The sequence below is a fragment of the Thermobia domestica genome, chromosome 7 (assembly GCF_964235325.1).
Source record: "Thermobia domestica chromosome 7, izTheDome1.hap1.1, whole genome shotgun sequence".
Classification (NCBI taxonomy): Eukaryota; Metazoa; Arthropoda; class Insecta; order Zygentoma; family Lepismatidae; genus Thermobia; species Thermobia domestica.
Genome location: NC_137460.1, coordinates 236,705,474 through 236,728,889, shown reverse-complemented (window position 1 = coordinate 236,728,889; position 23,416 = coordinate 236,705,474). Strand labels below are relative to the sequence as shown.

The window sequence follows — 23,416 nt, the reverse complement described above, 5'->3', positions numbered from 1 at the left end:
TTTTCAAATAAATTTCTCAAAAATAAAAACAAAATTCTCAATCGTTAGTATTATATTACAGTTAGTTCTGGTTAGTGCTACAAGCACAATGTTAGGGAATCTTATGTACAGAAAGTTATTAACAAATTAATGTGGCGATTCTGGTTGGACATCAAGCTACGTAGTACAATCCCACTTTTGCAAAATAAATTTGTAGAAAACAAAACAAAGTACACCATTAACATTTGTTAATGCTACAAGCACAATGTTACTGCTCCTTCGTGCGGAAAGTTATTAACAAATTAAAGTCGCTAATCGCTACTTTTCGAAATAAATTTCTAGAGAACAAAATGAGTATCAAGCGTCAGTGCTGCATTAGTACTGAACGCGCAACAGTATTAATCTTACGTACAGAAATTATTAACAAATTAAGTGGCGATTCTGTCTTAACATCAAGCTATAATCCAAGTTTTACAAGATGAATTTATGGAAAACAAAACGATGTCAATCAATAGTATTCGTTAATGCTACAAGAAAATGTTGGTTTACTATAATATTTGTTTGTGTGAATATAGATTTCTCTATATATACATTTAAATACTATTCTAATGCATTTTTCATTCCAGCCTGGTGGCTTTTGGGTTCAGTACGTAGTATCCATGAAGGAACACCTGAGGAAGCGTAAGATCATCAAGTGGAAACGGGTGCATGCTGGTCCTTTGGATGATGTGTTTATCAAGATGGTTCAGACAATGAGCGAGAAAGAGTATTTTCGTTTCCATTTATTTTCGCTCTTTTTTTTTTAATTAATCTAATATTGGAAGTTATACTTTTCTTTCACTTAATGCTGGCAGTTATGGGTATTTTCTTCATCTCTCATTGTTAGCTACTTACGTACTTTCTCTAACAGTAGATTGTCTAGTTTCAATGTTTTCTTTTTTGAAAAAAGATAGAAAAGAAAAGAGAACAGTGTGTGAGAGAGTACAATGTACCTCTGCATCAGTGGCATACGGAGGTGCCTTACCCTGCTAAAGCCTCCCCACTTAGTCCAGTAACGTTTAAAATACATTCTACTTGCCTACAGTATGTTCCGTTTGTGATCCCCGATTTTACGTTTTCTATAAATTATCATAAAAAGAATTATTGTACGATCATGTTCACACAAGATTTAAGTAATTAGTATCATACTGCATTCTTAATCATTTTGACCTCTTTTTTGCCCATTCCTAATTAGCACATATAACAAAATTTACCATCCGCATATGCATCACTGGTTAGTCGAGTTGCTAGCATGCACGACTTCAGTGTGCTTGGTCTCTGGTTCTATTCCCCATGGTAGCACTAAAGCAGCAAAAAAGTCAAAATTACTTGAGCCATCCATTAGGTTAGATGGAATAGAGTATAATTTGATTGGTCGTTATCATGCAATGATACCTACACAACAGCAGTCAAAAACCTATTAGATTAGAATAACTCCACAGTAGACTATCTAAAGGTAGTACAAAATAGCTCAAACTAAGTTTCTGGAATTTCTGATTGAGTATGGACATGTCAAGTAGTCTTGGCTCGTCACTCCTACGTAAACTGGGGTCTGCGGTACCACAAGTTACATTTCAAGTTCCAAACAATATGGCTGCTGTTTCATCTCATACATTATTATTTATTGCGAGCAGCCTCCTGTTCGTATTGTAAGGAGTATATTGTCACTGTGAGTATTCGATACATTCTTCTTGAATGTCCTAAATAGTTAGAAATCAGAGGACAAATCAGATTGTCCAATACACTTCACCGTCCTTTGGAGGATGATCTAGATTGTGTTACTTGTGTTCTTGGATTTGTTCCTGCTGCTGACCCGATTAACATTTTCTGCGCATTTTCTTTGTCTTTTAACGCTTTGCTTTTCCCTTCTCAATGTTTTATTTTTTTCGTTTTATTGTTTTATCTTTCAATATATTGTTAATCTCCCCTATTTATTATTTTATGTTAAGTTTTATCGCAGTGCCGTGCCGTGGGGAGGGCGAACGGGGCAACGGCCCTGGGCGCCGAAGTAAAGGGGAACAAAATTCGGGAGGAAAAAGAAAGGATATATATAAAATGAAAGGAAAAAAGTGATAAAAACTGCTTAAAATCAAGGAAAAGAAGGATTTCTTTTTAACAATTTTCTTACACTTTGTGGCAACCGTGATGGCGCTTCGTGGCTGATTGTTGACGTACGGGGGTACCGACGTATACTCTCGCCCTGGGCGCTGATTTTCCACGGCACGGCACTATTTTATCATTTTATTCTTTATTATGTTCTTATTTGCTTTATTTTTAGTATTTTTCCTCTCAATTTTGACAGTCCATGTTATTGGATCAGTCATTTACAGGGTATTCGGAAAGTCTCTATACACCAATGTGAGTTCGATTAAATCATTTCAAAAACAAAAGAAGAAACACATATAATCTACAATTAACCATTTCAGGGTCATCTAGCCGACTGAATAGCAGAAAGAAATTCCACGCAAAGTGGTAACAAAGCAATGTTGCAATCTTTCACATAAAATATTTCCCTTTGTGGCTTATAAAATGTCACGAATTAGGTGTATAGAGACTTTCCGAACACCTTGTATTTATCATGATGGAGAGAAATGGCTGTGCTGCCAACGCTAATTATTTCTCCCCAAATCAATTAAATCAAATATGGCTACTAGACGAACAAAGTAGCTATAAGCAATCATATTTTATTCATTTATTTTCATGGAAATCCGTTTCCTTACCTGATTCACAGCCACACACACACACAAAATAAAAGTTCTGTGCATAGGACCCCAAGGTATGAATTCGATGTATTTTGTTACACAGAATCTAATGTCGAAACCCCAGGTCAATTTTGTTTTATGAGCAAGAAACATATGTGCTGTTTTACGTACCAAAATTTGCTGAAGTTTTTATCCCATAAAAATATTGACACGGTCGATCATCTTGGTTTTCGAAATTTGGATTCGGTGTACCAAAATACATCGAATCCACACCCTTGGGTCCACTACACAGAACTTTTTTTTATGGCTGTCTTACGTGTATTCTCCCTATATAAAATCGCTAAATTGTTCGTCCATAAAAAGAGATACGGTCGATTGTCTTGGGGCTTCGAAATTTGGATTCTGCGTAACAAAATACATGGAGTTCATACCTTGGGGACCGGTGCACAAAACTTAATTTGTGTGTGTGTGTGTGTGTGGCTGTGTTATCTTTGATCCACCTTATTTATTGTTTATTCTTTCATCCGGGTGTATCAAAAATCCAGGGCTACAGGCCAATTACATTATGAGTATAGGTACCAAGAAATAAAAAGAGGGGAAGTTGTTGGAAATAGGTGGTTTTCAATTGAAAATGGTGGTTTTTTTTTCAATCTCACAAGCCATTTCGGCTTCACGCTGGCATGTTAAATGAAAAAGAAACGTTGCCAGTTCAGCAAGCTCTTCCCTTGGCCCCTCAACACGTCAACAATACAGCATTGTTGAGGTAATGGGCTCAAAGCATTCTAAATTCCCTCACATAACAATGTATACGTTCCATACTTACCAACCATACGATAATTTAAGCCTTGCTTAAGGGGGCAGACTACTAAATATTTTTCAAAAGCTAACAATTTTTCTTTTGCAAGTTTTTCTTAAATGAAAACAGATAATGAAACGTAACTTACCTCAATAATAGATAATGTTATTCTACACCGGAAAATACGACCCGGAAGAATTTTCAGTGTTGCCATCCACATAAATTACAGTGTGACCAGAATTTGAATTACCCAAAAATCTAGGTTAAGACAACGACTAGAAAAATGAACTCAACGGTAATTGATGACTTATCATATGCTGTCTGTGTTCTTTGTTAACTCCTTTTTAAATAATATTTGCATTTATTCTGTAATAACTTACAAACGTTATTGCAAAATAAATAAGTTATTACAAAATAAATACAAATATTATCTAAAAAGTAGTTAACAAGGAACACAGACAGCATGATAAGTCATCAATTACCGTTGAGTTCATTCTTCTAGTCGTTGTCTTAACCTAGATTTTTGGGTAATTCAAATTTTGGTCACATTGTAATTTATGTGGAAGGCAACACTGAAAATTCTTCCGGTTCTCATTTTCCGGTGTAGAATAACATTATCTATTATTGAGGTAAGTTACGTTTCATTATCTGTTTTCATTTACGAAAAACTTGCAAAAGAAAAATTGTTAGCTTTAGAAAAATATTTAGTAGTATGCCCCCTTAAGAGCCTGACAATAAAACTAATACAAAATTTACCATTTTCTTTTGCTTGATTTCCATAAGTGAAAGGAGATAATGAAATGCAACTTACCACAATCATAAATAATGTTATTCTACAACAGAAAATATGAACCTGGAGAATTTTCAGTGCTACCACCTATAGAAATTACAGTGTTGCCAAAATAACATTTCTGCCAAAATCTAAGTTAAGGCAGCGACTAGAGGAACAAACTCAACTGCATTTGATACGTATCACATTGTCTTGGAATCCTGTGAACTACTTTTTAACCCTTTTAATCCCACTGTTCCCAAATGGGAACAATTTATTTTTATCAATTTTTGTCTGTGGATTATTTGTTGTGAATTTATTTCGTCTTTTACAATAAGGACCTGCTACCAGTTCATCTGCTACTACTAAAATGCTCAAAATATATTAAATGAGGTCAGAATCAATAAGTGTAGAAAGAATTAAGAAATTCTGAAACAAAAAATAATTTGTGATTAAATGGGTTAAATAATAGTTGTATTTAGTTTGTAATAAACAAAATAGTTTTAACATACAGTTATTAAAATTAAATAATAATGTTATTTAGAAAGTAGTTCACAGTGTACCAAAACAACATGATACGTAATCAAATACAGGTGAGTTCGTTCCTTGAGTCGCTGCCTTAACTTAGATTTTGGCAGAAATGTTATTCTGGCAAAAAACGGCGCCGATTTCTCTGTAACTTGGGGGGGGGGACATTCATAAAAAGAAATATATACAACAATACCTATAACAATAAAAAATACATATAAAAATACATATTCATAAAAATTCATGAGGGCCCACATGATCTTTGGGGAGCCCGGACCCCCAGGATCGGCGCCCTTGTCTGGCAACACTGTTATTTCTACGTATGGCAACACTAAAAAAATCTCCAGATTCATATTTTCTGTTGTAGAATAACATTATCTATGATTGTGGTAAGTTGCATTTCATTTTCACATTTCACTTATGAAAACCAGGCAAAAGAAAAAGGGTATAAATGTTGTAATATTTTTAGTATGTCAGGCTCTTAATGCCCTTACGATAATAGGTAAATATACGATAATTTTAAAAGGCACGCTTCTTTTTCTGCAGTTTTTGAATGTGCAAATAAATTGTAGATGTGCATTAAATAATTATAAAACACACACACGCACACACATACTGAGGTTTTTAACAGTTATTCCCTCTAAAATAAATCAACAATGATTTGAGAATTGGCAGATGGCAACCCTACATCCATTCTTTAAATTCAATTACGTTTACGAGGGGTATGGAAATATTGTTGCTCAGAGTAGTGTTAAAAAAAAAACATTACAAATATTAAGGACAGTGACACCGATTTGGAGTTCAAAACTGATTATTAGATAATTTTATTACATATTATTACTATTAGTAGTAATATTATACTTGTTTTTACAATAATCCCGTGCATAACGAATATACGATAATTTTTTTTGTAATGTACGATTATTTTAAAGACAAAAATCGATAATTTTGTTTTCTGAGGTTGGCAACTCTGATATGTTCTCCGTGTCGTTTTTGAGTGCTTTTACGTTCCGTTAAGACAGCATACTGAAATGGAAATGTAGCTTTTTAATTTAACATGGCACGCTGTATTAGTGTGAAGGACAAACGCCTGGTACAATTGAAAAAATTCTACCATTTTAGATTGAAAACCTCTTGTTCCCAACAACTTTCCTCATTCCCTTTTTTCGTATCTTTACTCATAACGAAGTTGACCTATGGCCCCGGACTTTTCATACATCCGGTATCAAAGTGAAACTGATATTGAGTGTGATCGAAGCACGGGGAAGTTACTGATTCATTTGAAATTAATTTTGAAATATAGATATCCTCTATATACTCGTATATTTGTTATCATCTGCATTTATAAGACGCATTTTTGAATTTATTATTATTATTTTAGAGAAAAGTGTTGATTCTGCACATGGCAATACGATATTTCAAGAATGTGTGCATACATGCTTTGAAATAAATTACTGTATGATGATATTTTACTTACATTTCAGTATGGATTCCATCCTTGCTTTGATTAGAAACATCGTGTGTTACATGAAGTACATGAAAATCAAGGATCCCAAAGGTACGTCATTTACAAACATCATTTTAAAAAAAACATGAGTTACGTAGGTCGATGTGTGTATGTGTGTGTGTGTGTGTGTTTTAACAATGATTTGCTCTTTTACTGCCATCTGCTTACTAGGATCACGCCAGTGGGAATTATAATATTGGAATGTCTCTAGTTCGTCTGTCTGTACAGCTCACAGATAACGAGAAGAACCGTAGCAGAAATAGTGTGACGTAGGTATGGGTTTGCCCACTTTTCGCACGGGGGTTTCAACTGACACTACGGAATAGCACACAGATAACTACCCGGAGTAGCAGACGACATCTAAGTATAGACCACACCTCAAAAGCCGAAAATGGATTTGACCGTGTCGTTGACCTTTCCCCGCTTCCCCTGTTTTAGGGTTCTTCTCGTCATCTGTGAGCTGTACATATACACGTTGCTCCACAGTGTTAAAAGTTCTGAAGACTAAAAAGTAGCGAGGTTATGCTCCAAAAGTAGCGGATTTGAATTATTTTTAGCCCAAACATAAAAAATGAATTGTCTTGCAGCTACAAACTTCATACTGCGTCAGGAGTATAGAATTGCAGTTTGCAAGGTACTGTGCAGACGGTGTTATTTTAAAATGGGAAACTTTTGAGATTTCCAATGATACATATTGGCTTAAGTCAGTTTTGTGGGCTCTGAAATACACTTTACTGCGTTTACAATGTGCTCTTTCACTGTTATTCTTAAAAATTTCTTTTGGTAAAATTCTGTATCTGGGATCTTTGAATTTTGGAAGTTTTTGCTGTAACTCCACTTATTCAACAGTAGCACAATTAAATTTGTGATGTATATGTTTAATACAACTATTTGACATATGCATTCCAGACTGAAACAGTAAAATGATCCGTAATATTGCAAGAGAAATCTAGTGTTGTCAGGTCTGGAGATTAAAATTAGATCTGGAGATCAAAAAAAGTCCTAAAACGCGAATTGAACTAGTATGTGACGTGTTAATTTTTCGTAAAGGTATTGTCCATTGTGAATAGAATACTCAACAAACAAAGCTTTTATTGTATTACGTAAAATTAATTACACTGGACAACAAATCTTAAGCTTTTTCATGCTTCAGAAATGAAAAGTACAGTTTCTTGTGCAAATAAGGATGCTAAATACGAAAATGACAATAAAAATGCTGAATTAATTCGAGTTTAAGTGTAATCGGCAGAAATATGTGTTATATAGTGTTAACATTTTCAGGCTCTTGCGTTTTCTATGTTGACTTTCATTTAAGTAGTTACTGCTTCAGTATTATTTACCCGAATGTCATGATTCATACGTCATTCGCTTCAGAATAAACCAAGCTTGCAAATGGTACTATGCGTATGTGCATATGATGTACAAGAGAAGGAAAATTTTAGGTAAAATTGGAAATTTTCTCCCCCCAAAAATCCTTTCTTTCAATTGTAGTGCCGCTGGTGCGGCTTCAGCTACAGGTACCAAAATATAATGTGCCTTATGCAGAGTCGTTTTGACGATACTAAAGACCTGACTATTGCACGAAACATATGTTAGTCGAACTCTTTAGTATAGTACTAATCGCGCCATCAGGACGACTCTACATAAGGCCCAATATACCTCGAAAACTACTGTGGTTCATATGTAATACGCGTGCCAAGTTTCATTATAATATCTACAATAGTTATCAGGAAAACATTTCTCAATCCTGCCTGACAATAGCAAATTTCATATAGGGAAAAGTGAGATATAAAATAAAAAGAATCCTAACAGTACTAATAATCTGAGTATCATGACTTATACGTCACTCTCTTGAGAATAAAACAGGCTTTCAAATGGTACCATAAGAATGTGCGTGTGTGTGATGTACGAGAAAGGGGAAATTTGGGGTAAAATTGGGAATTTTCGGTCAACGAAACCTCTCTTTTTTATAATATAGCGCCTCCTGGTGTGACCCCGGCTAGAGGTACTCAAATATAATATACGGTACCTTGAAAACTACTGTGGTTTACGGTAATGCGTACGCCAAGTTTTATTGTAATATCTACAATAGTTATGAGGGAAAAATATTTCTCAACCCTGCTTGACAATACTACATTTCATATAGGGAAAAGTGAGATATAAAATAAAAATATATATAAAGTGATGTTCGTAGATAAAGAGTGAAAAATACATTTTGTTATAACGTTAGACCCTCTATATGAGACAAAAATCACTTAAAGCAAGTAGTATGGATTTTATGGTATGATTATTATATGTGTGCGTAGCACAGCGTTTGTCCCAAGAAGGGTTAGTAAAAAATTTAAACTATATTAAATGGAAGTGATAAAACATAACTTACTTGGATATTACAAACGGCGCCTTTTTGCCTGTCGCTTGTATTGTGACTTTAGAACATCTCTAGCAATTGTCCAACAATAATCAGCAAGCATAGATTTGCTCCAGTGGCCCTGATATCGTTTCTCCATCGTTAAAATGTAGAAATGTTCCCCGTGTTCAACGCTATTGTTCCGCAATTATCTGGGAAGAAATCTATGTGGAAGTGCAACATGTGCATTTTTAGTAACATATTACACTCCACTGTTTGTTAGGAAGATATTAGGTTTTCCATTAGTTCCATATAGTTCCTTATAGTCCCAAAAATTTCGTCACATTTCGAAAAGGATCCCATGCAACCTTTTCCTTACGTTCTAACACTGCATCAAATCAGAATCATTAAGAAGTATCAAATTTGACGGCCAATAAATATTCCCTTCCTGATTTTAGTTTCAGTAATTTGTGGAAATTTACACATAATATACTTGAAGGCATTACCTGTTTGGCTCATACTTTTAACGAAGTTTTTGATTAAATCTAATTTAATATGTATAGGAAGAAGTAAAACTTTACTGAAATGTACAAAAGAAATACTCGTATAGTGAGCATTCTTTGCTCCTGGCTCCAAAGATTTACGGAGTGGCCAGTCTTTTTTACATAGTGAGAAGCCTTATCACTGCTATCCCATCGCATTAAAAGCAGCAATATTTCGTGTAGCAGAGCTAAAGACCAAGAAGTATGACTAGGACTTGAAGTCGCCACAAATATTCCAATTATACTTGTTTACTTGTTTTAATTTATGGCTGTCAGTAGTTTTCCATGTTAGCATATGTTTCCTTCCATTGCACTGCATAATCGATTGAGATTGATGGCAACACATTTCCATTGTTCGCTAACACAGCTTTCAGACTTAGTGTTGATGCGTCTATGAACAACCACCATTCATCGGGATTATGTTCTGTGTAAATTTACTCATAAGAATAGTTACATTTTTACAACACACTATGTCACTTTCCACTAAAAATACTCTTTCAGGGGCTTCTGACGTATCCGATACCTAGACACTCACTCAGAAAGAGCTCCCTACTGCTTGAGTCTGGATGCCAACCCTTCTGCGCTACTTTCTGACAACCCCTGGTTCCTTACAAAGTCATTTAATTCATGTTGAGTGATAATACGGCGAATAGATGATGATATGTTGATTGTGAAGTAAGGGTCAGTGGATGATGAGGAATCTGCAACAGGATTTGACATACCTGGGTCGACTTTATCCACCTCTTGCTCTTCGTCGGATGAAACACTGGAGTAAGATATGAGAGGTTGTGGAACCTTTAGTTCTTCAGAATGTGGCACAGAACGAATAACTGAAGGGATATTGGGATAAATAATGGCCCTCTTTCTCTTTCTTTCTGGATAGACCTTTAATTCGAGGAACCATGCAAAAATAGCAGTTTGAAGTATGATCTATCGGCTCTCTCCATGTCATTGGAACTGTAAACGGCCTTTTCCCATGTAGCCGGATCCGCAAGTTTGTAGAACAAGTATTACAACATAGATGTTTGGCCAACTTCTTGTTCATATCTCACACTTTACAGCCAAACTGCAAGCGATAGGCTTTCTATATGATTGGTATAAAATTTTGCTTTTGATTGGCAAATGTTACTTTGCCGCAAACGTAACAAAAATTGTCCGCATTGTTAACACATTTAAGCGAATGTTTTCTGGCCAATACGGTTATATAGCAATAAAAAATAAACAAAACCACACATTAACCCAATATCTCACCACGACCATGTCTGGGATAGCAAATGTAAATACAAAAAAAAAAAAAAAAAAAAAAACGGTACATTTTCCCCGTCAAATTCTTCAATATAAAGGAAACCGTAATGTGGTTGATGTTTCTTTATCAGCGATGAAGTGCAAGCGATAAGGATAGCAATAAAGCTAACAAAGAATGGAAGCTTATTGAAATAAAGAGATAGCTCATGTTGCCACAAAGCCTTAATTTGTGCGCCAGAACACATCTGGTGATAATGTAGTTCTTTGAAACCCAAACCAATCTTCAAAAACTAATTTCATATTCGTTATTGGCAACCTAAAATTAGTAAGAATTGGTTACTTTTATCTCCGAAGCATTTTCACTGTTGACCAGTGTAATTTGTGATTTTATATATGATAAGAAGAAAGTAGCAGATTCTTGAAAGTTATAGCTTGTAGATAATTAAAAGTAGCCCAAAAAGTAGTGTGTCGCCCAATTTGAAATTTTGATAGCATCGGCAAAATATCGCCCAATCCGCTACTTGTAACCTAATCTGGCAACACTGCTTCACACGATAATTCTCGAAAGAAAGCGAATGTTTGCGTTATTTATTATTGTTATTTGTAATTGATAGCCAGAGCTATTATCACCACCGAGTCCATTAATTCGTTAATATTTTCACCAGCGGCGCAAATCTGTCTTCAATATTAAGGGGGGGGGGGTAACGGGTAAGACCGTCCCGATGATTTTTTTAACCGATGTTCAAAATATTTATGAAGTTGAAAAACAGTGCTGTGGAGGATCAGGGGAGCAAATTTTTCTTCAACATTGGGAGGCGGGCAGATTTGAGGCTTACTCTGGGGGACATCAATTTCATCTCTCCTTTGTGGCAATTGAACACAAATCATCACATTTCTCCCCGAAAAACACATTTCAAATCTGATTATCGAACGGACAGTCCCCCAGTTCCAGGATTGGAAGGGACATATCCCCCTGATACCCTCGGGATTTGCGCCAGTGATTTTCAGGAGTAACAATGTCTTTAACGGTAGCCACCCATATCTTATTTTCTACTATTGGAACAAATGTAGTAGAAGGTACACATCTCGTCGCTAGATGGCACCGGACGAAATTGACACTTCTAGGCTGTCTACCAGTGTTAATTTTGCATTTGCCTGCTCGGTCTCCGGACGTGAATTCACTTGATTTTTATCAGTAGGAACACATGAAAAGTGAGGTGTATGCTACTCCTGTCAACGATATCAATGACTTGGAACAGCGCATCCATATCGCCTGTACAATTGTTCACCGTGACCCAGGTATCTTTGAGAACTCACCAATCCATGATCTGGCGTTGTTATATATGTATTGCTACCCATGGCGGACACTTTGAACATCATCCATCACTTTGTGCCCGGACGTACGCACATTTGTGTTTCTCTGTACGTCGATATCTACCGCTGTGAACTTACTGTTTCCATGCTTTCGGCCCTTGCTGACTCTGCCAATATGCCGAATGTGCTGCTATATGTTCATAGGCCTTTTTTTCTTATCTAGGTGTCAGGAATCAGGAATCACCTCTCGTCATTTGTTACATTAATATATATAAAAATTATAATATTGTCCGAAGATAAGCCATTAGTCTATATCAATTGAGTTTTAAAAAATAACACCTTTAAAGGTAAATTTTCATGCATCTACTCCCCGACATATCCATATCCTATGTGCATCATATCCTATGTGTTATACATTCCAACACCACAATGTTGTATATAGGGGTTGTATATGTCTCAGGCGTTTGTTCCATGGCCAAATAATAGTGAAAAAGGAAGAATAACCATTTCTCGAGTCTTAAGATAAATCTTTATTTTTTGTGCATTTTCTTTACTTAATCGAGAAAAAAAGAATTTAAATGGCACTAAAAAGGTGTGTCCTTCGTAACCTATAATACTGTAATTAATAGTGTTTATTCCACTGGAAGAAATTGTTTATCTATGTATGTAATATCTATCTATTAAAATGCTACAATAGCAATTAAAAGCGCCTGAGCTCCAACCTATAACTTTAGCTTTCAAATCTTTCATTTATGGTTATGTGTGATTTCACGCTTAACAGAGACAAACATTTTAAGTATTTGTACTTTAAATGGTCTAAATTAGTTAACTATATCTTTTTCATAAAGTTTATGATATAAAATTATTGTTCAAAGCCTTTGTATTTAATAAGCCTTCTCTAAAATCAATGCATGTGAGTTGTGCTTCCATCTTCCGAGTTCTTTTAAACTATGTTTATATGTTTGTGGTCAATCCTTTCGACAATGAGATCTCGGAAATTACAGGCTCTAGAAAGATGACATTTTCACTGATCGATTGGAAATTTTGCGTAGATTGTCCAGTTCTAATTGAATATTAAAAAAACATGGCCGTTATTTCTGTATTACATTTTTAAGGGTACGCTGGAAGCGTTGAAGTTAAAAAAAAAACTAAAGCATCATATCCTATGTGTTATACATCCCAACACCACAATGTTGTATATAGGGGTTGTATATGTCTCAGGCGTTTGTTCCATGGCCAAATAATAGTGAAAAAGGAAGGATAACCATTTCTCGAGTCTTAAGATAAATCTTTATTTTTTGAGTGTTTTGCCCAATGAACACCATATATAACTGACATTATAATTAATTGTATATGTAATGTATTAGCTTATTACATACTGCATGCAAGAAGAAAGAAAACACTGGTCATACATGAGTTAGAAACTCTAACCGGAAGTAGGCTCAAATCTTGCAAATTGTGCGAGATATTGAGAAAAAATAATCGAAAAAAATCTCCCCTTTATGATACCCCTTGCCGATTTTTTTAAAATCAAGGCATCTTTCACTTGTGTCTGTAAAGGGACATGGATATATGTTGTGAGGAATGAGAAGGAGATTTATGCTCATATGCGAATGATGCGCTGGGTAGAGAGCGCAAGTTCAGCTAGTATGATATATAAAGCAATACACTATTAGATAGCAAATTGCATATTTTACTGTTTGTTTTATCTTAACGGTGACACATGGTATTATTGGCAACACACATGCTCCTAACGCTAACACATGCTTCTATCGGTAACACACATGCTCTTAACGGTAACACATATACTCCTAATGATGATACATATCCTCCTAACGGTAACACGCATGCTTCTAATGGTAACACATATGCTCCGTACGCTGAAACATATGCTCTTAACGGTAACTCATATACTCCTAATGGTGACACATATGCTCTTAACGGTAACACGCATCCTCCTAACGATAACACACGTGCTCTTAATAGTAACCAGCATACTGCTCGTACTAGAGCAATGAATTTTGTAGTAACTTCATAATATGTTAGAATCAGTGGCGTATACAAGAGAGGTGGGTTACCTTGAACAAGATTCGAAAAAATAAACTTTTTACTATATTCAGGAATTACACTTGTTCTGAAAGAATATGAGATTACCTATTTGAACTTCCTCTCTTAATGGAATTCTGCGCGCGCCATTGGTTAAAGCATGTACACTGTCACCGGTAAAAGTCATATTTTATACTGTCATTCATACAAGAGAGTAGTATGTGTCTCGCTACATTATATAAAATGTGCTAGTTTCTTTTTGTCACAGATTCGACGGAAATCCAATTAAATATCAGCATATAGCCCTATTTGTTCAGACTACAGTATTCGTTTCAAACGTTCATTTTCGTGTTTATTTCATATAATAGAAATAATGTTTGATGGGACATAATGGCTTGAGTGTACAGTGCTCAATTCTTTTGTGAGTAGTCCCCGGTTCGATCCCAGCCACGTGAGATGGATAACATCGTGTACTAGGTTTTCTTGAAGTTCTCCCGTCTCCTTCCACATTATCATTTATTTCATAATCAGTCAGTTTCATTAATCATGCTCCTCCTTGAGTCCACTCCAAAAGGCATATCCGAAGGACATGAAACTATAAATTCCAGTTCATTTAGAAACATATTCTTTTTTAAAAAATAAAGCGTTGTAGTAGCACTGAATTTCTTCCTTTCTACTCCCTACTTCTTGAAATATACTTTCCTTACTTTTTCTTCTGATTTAGGATGTGTTTCTTATACAATTGTTCCAGCAATTTCAAACTCATAATTTTCTTCGCAATTACAATATCTTAGACAATCTTATCCTGATAGCTCTGTTCTCTTGATCAGTATTAAATATGTGCACATAAGTGTATCACATTCAGTGTATACGTCACACATACTGACTACGATTAATATAAAACTTGTTTCTCTTGTATAGTCCGTAAAGCGAAGATGGAGTCTAAGCACTTCAAGGATATTACTCAGACTCTTTTCGGGAACATTGATAATGAAGCAGTGGTAAGTTTGGTTTGAGTATATATTATGAATAAGAGTTATAATTGTTTAGTTAGGCATGTAGGTTGTAGTAATAAGTGGAGCTCTTTAAAGGGACCTTCTTTTCAATGTACTGTAATTTTTGTGACGTCATCTGGATAAAGATTTGAAAGGAAAGATCAGTAAATACCATACATATTCATGGAGAAGATATTGTTTATTTTGCTTGTATGTTCACGGTGAAGATAAGTGCACCACATATTGAGCCATCTTGGTTTGTAAGTAATTCCAGAAAAATATTTCACTTATTGAGATTGTTGACCAATATGACGACTCGTTAGCAAGATAGGAACATGGGCGTAACTAGAGGTGGGTGAGCCTGAAGCTCTCTGAAGTATTCCTGACATTTTTGAGAATAGAATTTCTCCTGTAGTTCTGTGAAATATTTCTGACACTGTTGAGAATTGTGCTTCTTCTACAGTTGTCTAAAATGTTCCTGGGTCTTTTAAGAATTGACTTTCTCCTGCAGTTCTCTGAAATTTTCTGACTCTTTTCAGAATTGATTTTCTCTTGCAATTCTTTGAAATGTTCCTGGCTCTTTTAAGAATTGACTTTCTCTTGACTTTCTCTAATGTTCCTTATCTTTTTGAGAATCGAATATCTCCGGTAGTTTTCTTAAATATTTCTGACTCGTTTGAGAGTTGTGTTTTTCCTACAGTTCTCTAAAATGTTCGTGGCTCTTTTGAGAATTGACTTCCTCCTTACGTTGTCTGAAGTATTTCTGACACTTTTGAGAATTGTGTTCCTCCTGCAGTTCTCTGAAATGTTCCTGGCTCTTTTGAGAATTGACTTTCTCCTGTAGTTCTCTTAAATATTCCTGACACTTTTAAAATTGTGTTTCTCCTGCAGTTCTTTGAAATGTTCCTGGCTCTTTTGAGAGTTGACTTTCTTCTGTAGTTCTCTGAAATGTTTCTGGCTCTTTTGAGAATTGACTTTCTCCTGTAGTTCTCTGAAATATTTCTGACTCTTTTGAGAATCTCAGTAGTTCTCCGAAATATTTGTGACTCTTTTGAGAATTGTGTTTCTCCTGCAGCTGTCTGAAATATTCCTGGCTATTTTGAGAATTGACTTTCTCCTGTAGTTCTGTGAAATGTTTCTACTCTTTTGAGAATTGTGTTTCTCCTGCAATTCTCTGAAATATTCTGGCTTTTACTTGAATTGATTTTCTCCTGCAGTCCTCTCAAGTATTCTTGGCTCATATGAAAATTAATTTTCTCCTGCAACTCTCTGTTAGGGACTTCTGCCTTCCTCAAGAACGTAATTGCATATTTCTACTAGAACTCGATTTTAAAATTACTTACTAAATTACGAACTAAAAGCACTTGCATATTTAATGAGTCTTATTTGACAAGTCAGTGTTCTGCGCAAAGGCAGATTGTAGTTCTTTTATCTAATATAATTAGGCGCAGTTAATATAATATAATTAGTATATATATATATATATATATATATATATATATATATATATATATATATATATATATATATATACATACAGTGGTGGATCCAAGGAGGAGTTATAGAGGCTATATCCTTCCCTTGACGCTCAGGTATACACTGGATATATATACACTACGTGATCAAAAGTATCCGGACACCCCCAAAAAGATACGTTTCTCATATTAGGTGCATTGTGCTGCCACCTACTGCCAGGTACTCATTATCAGTAACCTCAGTAGTCATTAGACATCGTGAGAAAGCAGAATGGTGCGCTCCGCGGAACTCACGGACTTCGAACGTGGTCAGGTGATTGGATGTCACTTGTGTCAGAAGTCTGTACGCGAGATTTCCACACTCCTAAACATCCCTAGGTCCACTGTGTCTGATGTGATAGTGAGGTGGAAACGTGAAGGGACACGTACAGCACAAAAGCGTACAGGCCGACCTCGTCTGTTGACTGACAGAGACCGCCGACAGTTGAAGAAGGTCGTAAAGTGTAATAGGCAGACGTCTATCTAGACCATCACACAGGAATTCCAAATTGCATCAGGATCCACTCCAAGTATTATGACAGTTAGGCGTGAGGTAAGAAAACTTGGATTTCATGGTCGAGCGGCTGCTCATAAGCCACACATCACGCAGGTAAATGCCAAACGACGCCTCGCTTGGTGTAAGGTGCGTAAATATTGGACGATTGAACAGTGAGAAAACGTTGTGTGGAGTGACGAATCACGGTACACAATGTGGCGATCCAATGGCAGGGTGTGGGTATGGCGAATTCCCAGTGAACGTCATCTGTCAGCGTATATAGTGCTAACAGTAAAATTCGGAGGTGGTAATGTTGTGGTGTGGTCGTGTTTTTCTTCTAGGGGGCTTGCATCCCTTGTTGTTTTGCGTTTCACTCTCACAGCGCAGGCCTATATTGACGTTTTAACCACCTTCTTGCTTCCCACTGTTGAAGAGCAATTCGGGGATGGAGATTGCATCTTTCAACTCGATCGAGCACCTGTTCATACTGCACGGCCTGTGGCGGAGTGGTTACACGACCATAACATCCCTATAATGGACTGGCTTGCACAGAGTCCTGACTTGAATCCTATAGCACACCTTTGGGATGTTTTGGAACGCCAACTTCGTGCCAGGTCTCACCGACCTACATCGATACCTCTCCTCAGTTCAGCACTCCGTGAAGAATGGGCTGCCATTCCCCAAGAAACCTTCCAGCACCTGATTGAAAGAATGCCTACGAGAGTAAAAGCTGTCATGAAGACTAAGGGTGGCCCAACACCATGTTGAATTCCAGCAGCACCGATGGAGGGCGCCACGAACTTGTAAGTCATTTTCAGCCAGGTGTCCGGATACTTTTGATCACATAGTGCAGTCACAAAGCTAGACAATACTGTTAGGATAGCTAGTTTAGTTTCGTTGTTCAAAACTGTTTGAAATCCTAGACATTGAGAAGCTAGAGTGAAGGGATAAAACAGAGAAATAGAATTAGTTATCTCATGTATAGAAACAAGGGAGTATTGTTTCACAGGGTGAACCTAAGACTTCCAAACTATGTGAATTCAATAATGAAACTTGAAGTAGTGCATCAATAAGTATACTGCTTGCAATAGAGTAATAAGATCAAAGATAGAACCTGTTCCTTGAGATGCCGAATCCATATCTAAAAAGCCATTACTCGCTATTTCTTACTATTCTTGTTCTATGACGATAAAGGTTGAAACCAAAAATAGTTTGATTCAACCACTTTCGGTTTGCGTAGAGGGCTAAGGAAGGAGATAACACCTAGTCTTGGAACGTTGAATCGATTGCAAGAAATCACGTCTTGATAGCATTTACCGAAATGAGTATTGAAACCGAAAGCAATACTAAATTTGTTCTGATTTTGGTAGGTTTTTATGGAACCACTTCCGGTTTCAGTAGTGTTGTAGATAGTTATGATACTTTGTCTTAAGATGTTGAATCTACAAAAAAAACTCACTATCTGTTACCATTTTTCGTTATATAAAATAAACGTTGAAACCGGTATTGAAACCGAAAGTAATAGTAAACTTGAACCACTTCCGGTTTTGGTAGGGTATTATGGATAGTCATAATATATTGTCTTGAGACGCAGAATCGTTTGCCAAAACACGCTTCTTGGTATCCGTTACCGTTTTCGTTCTATGGCGATAAGCGTTAAAACCGTTAATGGCTAATTTAACCATTTTTGGATTGAATAGAAAGTTACGAAGTAGATGCAACTTATTCTTGGAACGATCAATCGATTGGTAAAAACTGCGTCTCGATATCTCGCACCGTTATCTTCTCTGCTACCTATCGACAGACAGACAGACAAAGCCGTTCTTCTGTAGTTAAGTTTCTCGGTAATTATTAGCTTCCAAACTAAGTAGAAATATAGTAGTAATCTTATACAACGGTCATGTCCGTTCGTCTGTCTGTGTCGAAGATATCAGATTAAAACAGTAAAAGATCGAGAAGTTGCTTTTTTAACCGATTCAAAGTCCTAAGAATAGATTCCACTTAACCTTCTATTTAAACAAAGTGTTAGAAACAAACCATTTCTGATATAATGTTGGTGACTGTAGACCAAAAAAGATAGCAAAAGGCGAATATGTTTCTTTTTCATTTTGATTTTTGATTCAGCGTTCCAAGAATAGATATAATCTCTATTCTTGTGTTCCTACTTACACAGGAAGCGGTAAAATCCACGGCCACTTCCGGTTTCAACATTGAGCTCTATAGAGTAAAACGGTCAGAGATATAGAGAAATGGCTTTTTGATATGGATTCAGTATGACAGTATCCCAAGATTAAATTCAATCTCAACACTCATTCTTCTAGTCAAACCTGAAGTGATATGGATTCACCGTCCCAAGATTAATATTAATCTTAGCTCTTATAATTCTAATGAAACCTAAAGTGATATGGATTCAGCGTCCCAAGATTAAGTTTAATCTCAGCTCTTATAATTCTACTGAAGTCTAAGTGATATAGATTCAGCATCCCAAAATTAAGTTTAATCTCAGCTCTTATAATTCTACTGAAACCTGAAGTGATGTGGATTCAGCGTCCGAAGATTAGTCTCAGCTTTTTTCTTTTACTGAAACGCGAAGTGATAATGATTCAACGTCCCAATATTAAGTTTCAGCTCTTGTTCTTCTACTGAAACCTAAAGTGCTATGGATTCAGTGTTCCAAGAGTAAATTTAATCTCAACTCTTGTTCTTCGACTGAAATCTGAAGTGATGTGGATTCAGTGTTCCGAGATTAAGTTTAATATCAGCTCTTATAGTTTTACTGAAACCTAAAGTGATATGGATTCAGTGTCCCAAGATTAAGTTTAATCTCAGCTCTTATAATTCTACTGAAACCTGAAGTGATGTGTATTCAGCGTCCAAAGATTAATCTCAGCTTCTTTCTTTTACTGAAACCTGAAGTGATAATGATTCAACGTCCCAATATTAAGTTTAATCTCAGTTCTTGTTCTACTGAAGCCTGAAGTCGCAAAACTATTATGATTTCCGGTTTCATTATTGATTCTTCTAAAGTAATATTTTAAGAGATAGCAAGAAAGTATTTTTGATATCCGAAGTACAGGTTATATCTTTGACCTTATTCTTCTAGTGCAACCGAAACATGCAGTATTCACTTGCGTAATACTCAATTTTAATATAAATTAAATATTATGATTTATAAAAGAAATTGAACATCAATACATTGAAAACAAATAAGGGAAAATAAATAAATCCTTTAAACTACGTATGTACTCGTACATACTTTGATATTAAATGGATCTCATATTTAGTTGCTTAACATGGCTTCAGAGCTTTTCTCAAATCTGGTTATCATATCATTTTACACCATATATATACTTTGTTTCCTTTTCAGAGAATGGAAATGTTGAAGGCATACGAAAGACTTCCTGCCTCATTGTACCAGCTGTATCAGAGATTTAAGATAGCTGGCAAAGGCCAATTGCAAGACTTGAAAAAATGGATTCCTCCTTCGCATTGGTTAAATAAATCCCAAGCGGACATGGCTGGTAAATTTGAGCTTTTCCTCAAAAATCATTATAATAACAAGCTCCCAAAGATGATCCTGCTAAAAACAGCCAAGATAGAATGGTGGAGGCAAGTGGTAAGTGTGTGATAATGGATTGTTATTAACCAGTGGTATCAAAGAGATACAGTCTTATAATAATAATAATAATAATAATAATAATAATAATAATAATAATAATAATAATAATAATAATAATAATAATAATAATAATAATAATAATAATAATAAAACATGGTAATCTTTCCCCCTTTAAGGTGAGTGTAAAGGCTGTACTATCGCCTACAGGTAGCAATACGTATCTCTTATCTTTCCAGTGTACTTTGTACGGTAAGACAATGTTCTCACTAGAGAATAACCCGTCCAATTTTTTATTTGTATATTTTATTCATTTTACAAATCTATCTTCAATATATTTTATAAAAATGAAAATGACTATGTTTATGAATTCATAATTCTTCAACAACTCGACCAATCTCGATCAAATTTTCAACATAAATTAGGTTCGGGCCTGGGATGGTTTTTATCTTTTCACTTTGACGGTGCAACTTAGGGAAGAGGGAGGTGGAGATATTAAAAATGATCGAAAATGACCGATATTAGTGTCGAATCCACACTTTTCACGGTCGCTAAGATGAACAGTAACACTTCCGATGCCGTTTAAATCTAAATTCAGCCCCGGAACTTGGGGAGAGGAAGATACATACATGTGATAGAAAATGACCGATATTAGTGTAGAATCCATAGTTTTCGGGGTCGCTAACACGAACAGTGACACTTCCGATGCAGTTTAAATCCAAATCTAGCCCCGCAGCTTGGGGGAGGGGTGGAGATACAAAGGGTGTAAAAGAGGGATCTTGTCATAGGTACTATCAGTATTACAAATTTGAACTTGTGATAAATACTTAATCTGGAGAAAATGTCCTTAAATATTTTCAATTTTTCATGGAACACTAATACCTGTTGAATGTCTGTGAAATATTCTAGAACTGTAATTGAAGACTTTGGGCCAAAAACCTGTCAAGTTCAAAAGGTGACAGTTTCTCTTCATCCGATTTTCTTCAAACTTGACACATATATACTAGACCGAAAATAAATCGACACGTATTTTTTGTTTCCCTCGGAAAATAGGTTGAGGAGGCCAAAGGCCCCTTTTCAAAAAAGGGGTCTCCATGATTAAAAGGGCCACATTTAAGAAACGAAACTCTGCAGATGCAAAGATGACTTCAAAGTAAGAAATACCTGTTTTATCGTTTTTGCGAGAAAATGGTTGCAGGGGGCAATGTTCCCTTCGAAATGACAAAGGATCCCGCACAACTCTTACGGAAATTGCATTTCGGTGGAATTGCTTGAAACCGTGCTATTTTGTAGATATTGTGCTCCTGAGAAAAAGTTTCAATGGGCACAACCACAAATCACTGATCATTTTGGCACTACTGGGCCACTTTTTGAAAGCAGTAGAAGATAACTATATTCTGGATTTCGGTAAAAATGACTGAAACCGTGATATATTATAGACATTGAGATCCTAAGAAAAAGTCTCAATGAACACAATCACAAATCACTGACCGTTTAGCCACTGCAGAGCCACTTTTTTAAAACAGTTTAAGATAACGATGTTCTGGATTTCGTCAAAAATGACTGAAACTGTGATATGTTGTAGATATTAAAATCCTGAGAAAAAGTCTGAATGGACACAATCACGAATCACTGCCAGTTTGGCCACTACAGTCCCACTTTTTTGAAAACAGCCGAAGATAACGATATTCTGGATTTGGGTAAAAATGACTGAAACCGTGATATATTGTAGATATTGCGATCCTGAGAAAAAGTCTCAATGGCCAAACCACCCATTACTGACCATTTGGCCATTTCAGGACCACATTTTTGACAACAGCAGAAGGTACGTATTCTGAATTTCGGTGGAATTGCTTGAAACCGTGATATGTTGTAGATATTGTAAACTTGAGAAAAAGTCTCAATGGGCACAACCACCAATCACTGATCGTTTGGCAACTACGGGGCCACATTTTTTAAAAAACCAGAAGATAAGGATATTCTGGAATTTCAAAGTAATTGCATGTAGCCCTAAAAAGTCCTATCCCACAACCCGGAAAAGAGATGGGGAGACTAGCGAGCAACATCATTTAAGCATAGACAACATTCCGATGTTCATCTTGCGGGACAGAGGAAAACCCTAGAAAGCACTAGACAATTTTTCTCAGGATCACGACATCTACAACATATCAGTTTCATTCATTTCCACCGAAACCAAAAATATCATTATACTCGGCTGTTTTCAAAAATCTGGACCTGTAGTGGCCAAACAGTCAGTAATTGATCGTTGTGTCCATTAATGCTTTTTTTTTAACGATGAGAAAATGTGCAACATACCACCGTTTTACTCATTCTCACCGAGATCCAGAACATGTTTATACTCGGCTTTTTCAAGAAAGTAGACATGTAGTGACCAAACGATTAGTGATTTGTGACTGTCCATTGAGACATTTTCTCAGGGTTACAATATCTACAACATATTACAATTTTAAGCAATTAACGAAATCCAGGATACCATTACCTTCAACTCTTTTTTAAAAAAAGTCACAATTGGCCAAACGATCAGTGATGGATTGTTGTGCAAATTGAGACTTTTTCCCAGGATCACAATATCTACAACATATCACGGTTTCAATCGTTTCTACACAAATTCAGAATATCACTATGCTCGACTGCTTTGAAAAAAGTGGCCTCGTAGTGGCCAAACGATCAGTGATTGGCATTCATGCACATTAAGACTTTTTCTCAAGATCTCAATGTCTATAACACATTACGGTTTCAGTCATTTTTACCGAAATCCAGAATATCGTTATCTTCAACTGTTTTCAAAAAATAGCCCTGTAGCATAGGTGTCCAAACTCGCGAGCCCGACGCTCGGCACTCGCGCTCAATCGGGCTCAGACTTAATAATTGAGCACGAGCACGAGTGACCCAAGCCTCAATGAAATAAGTGAGCGCGAGACCAGGTGAGTGCGAGCCCAGTTAAGAGAAGTGAGCGCAAG

The 23,416-nt window shown here is 36.0% G+C and overlaps 1 protein-coding gene across 2 annotated transcripts in view; it reads left to right on the top strand.

Annotated features, from left to right (window-relative positions):
- Nucleotides 1-23,416, top strand: part of LOC145689023 (uncharacterized) — a 68,124-nt gene that overhangs the window by 12,318 nt on the left and 32,390 nt on the right. For both annotated transcript variants that reach the window (XM_081763162.1, XM_081763161.1), the window contains exons 3-6: nt 606-745; nt 6,298-6,371; nt 14,736-14,815; nt 20,187-20,435. In XM_081763162.1, coding sequence (XP_081619288.1) covers nt 606-745; nt 6,298-6,371; nt 14,736-14,815; nt 20,187-20,435 — 543 coding nt within the window. The remainder of the gene's footprint in view (nt 1-605; nt 746-6,297; nt 6,372-14,735; nt 14,816-20,186; nt 20,436-23,416) is intronic.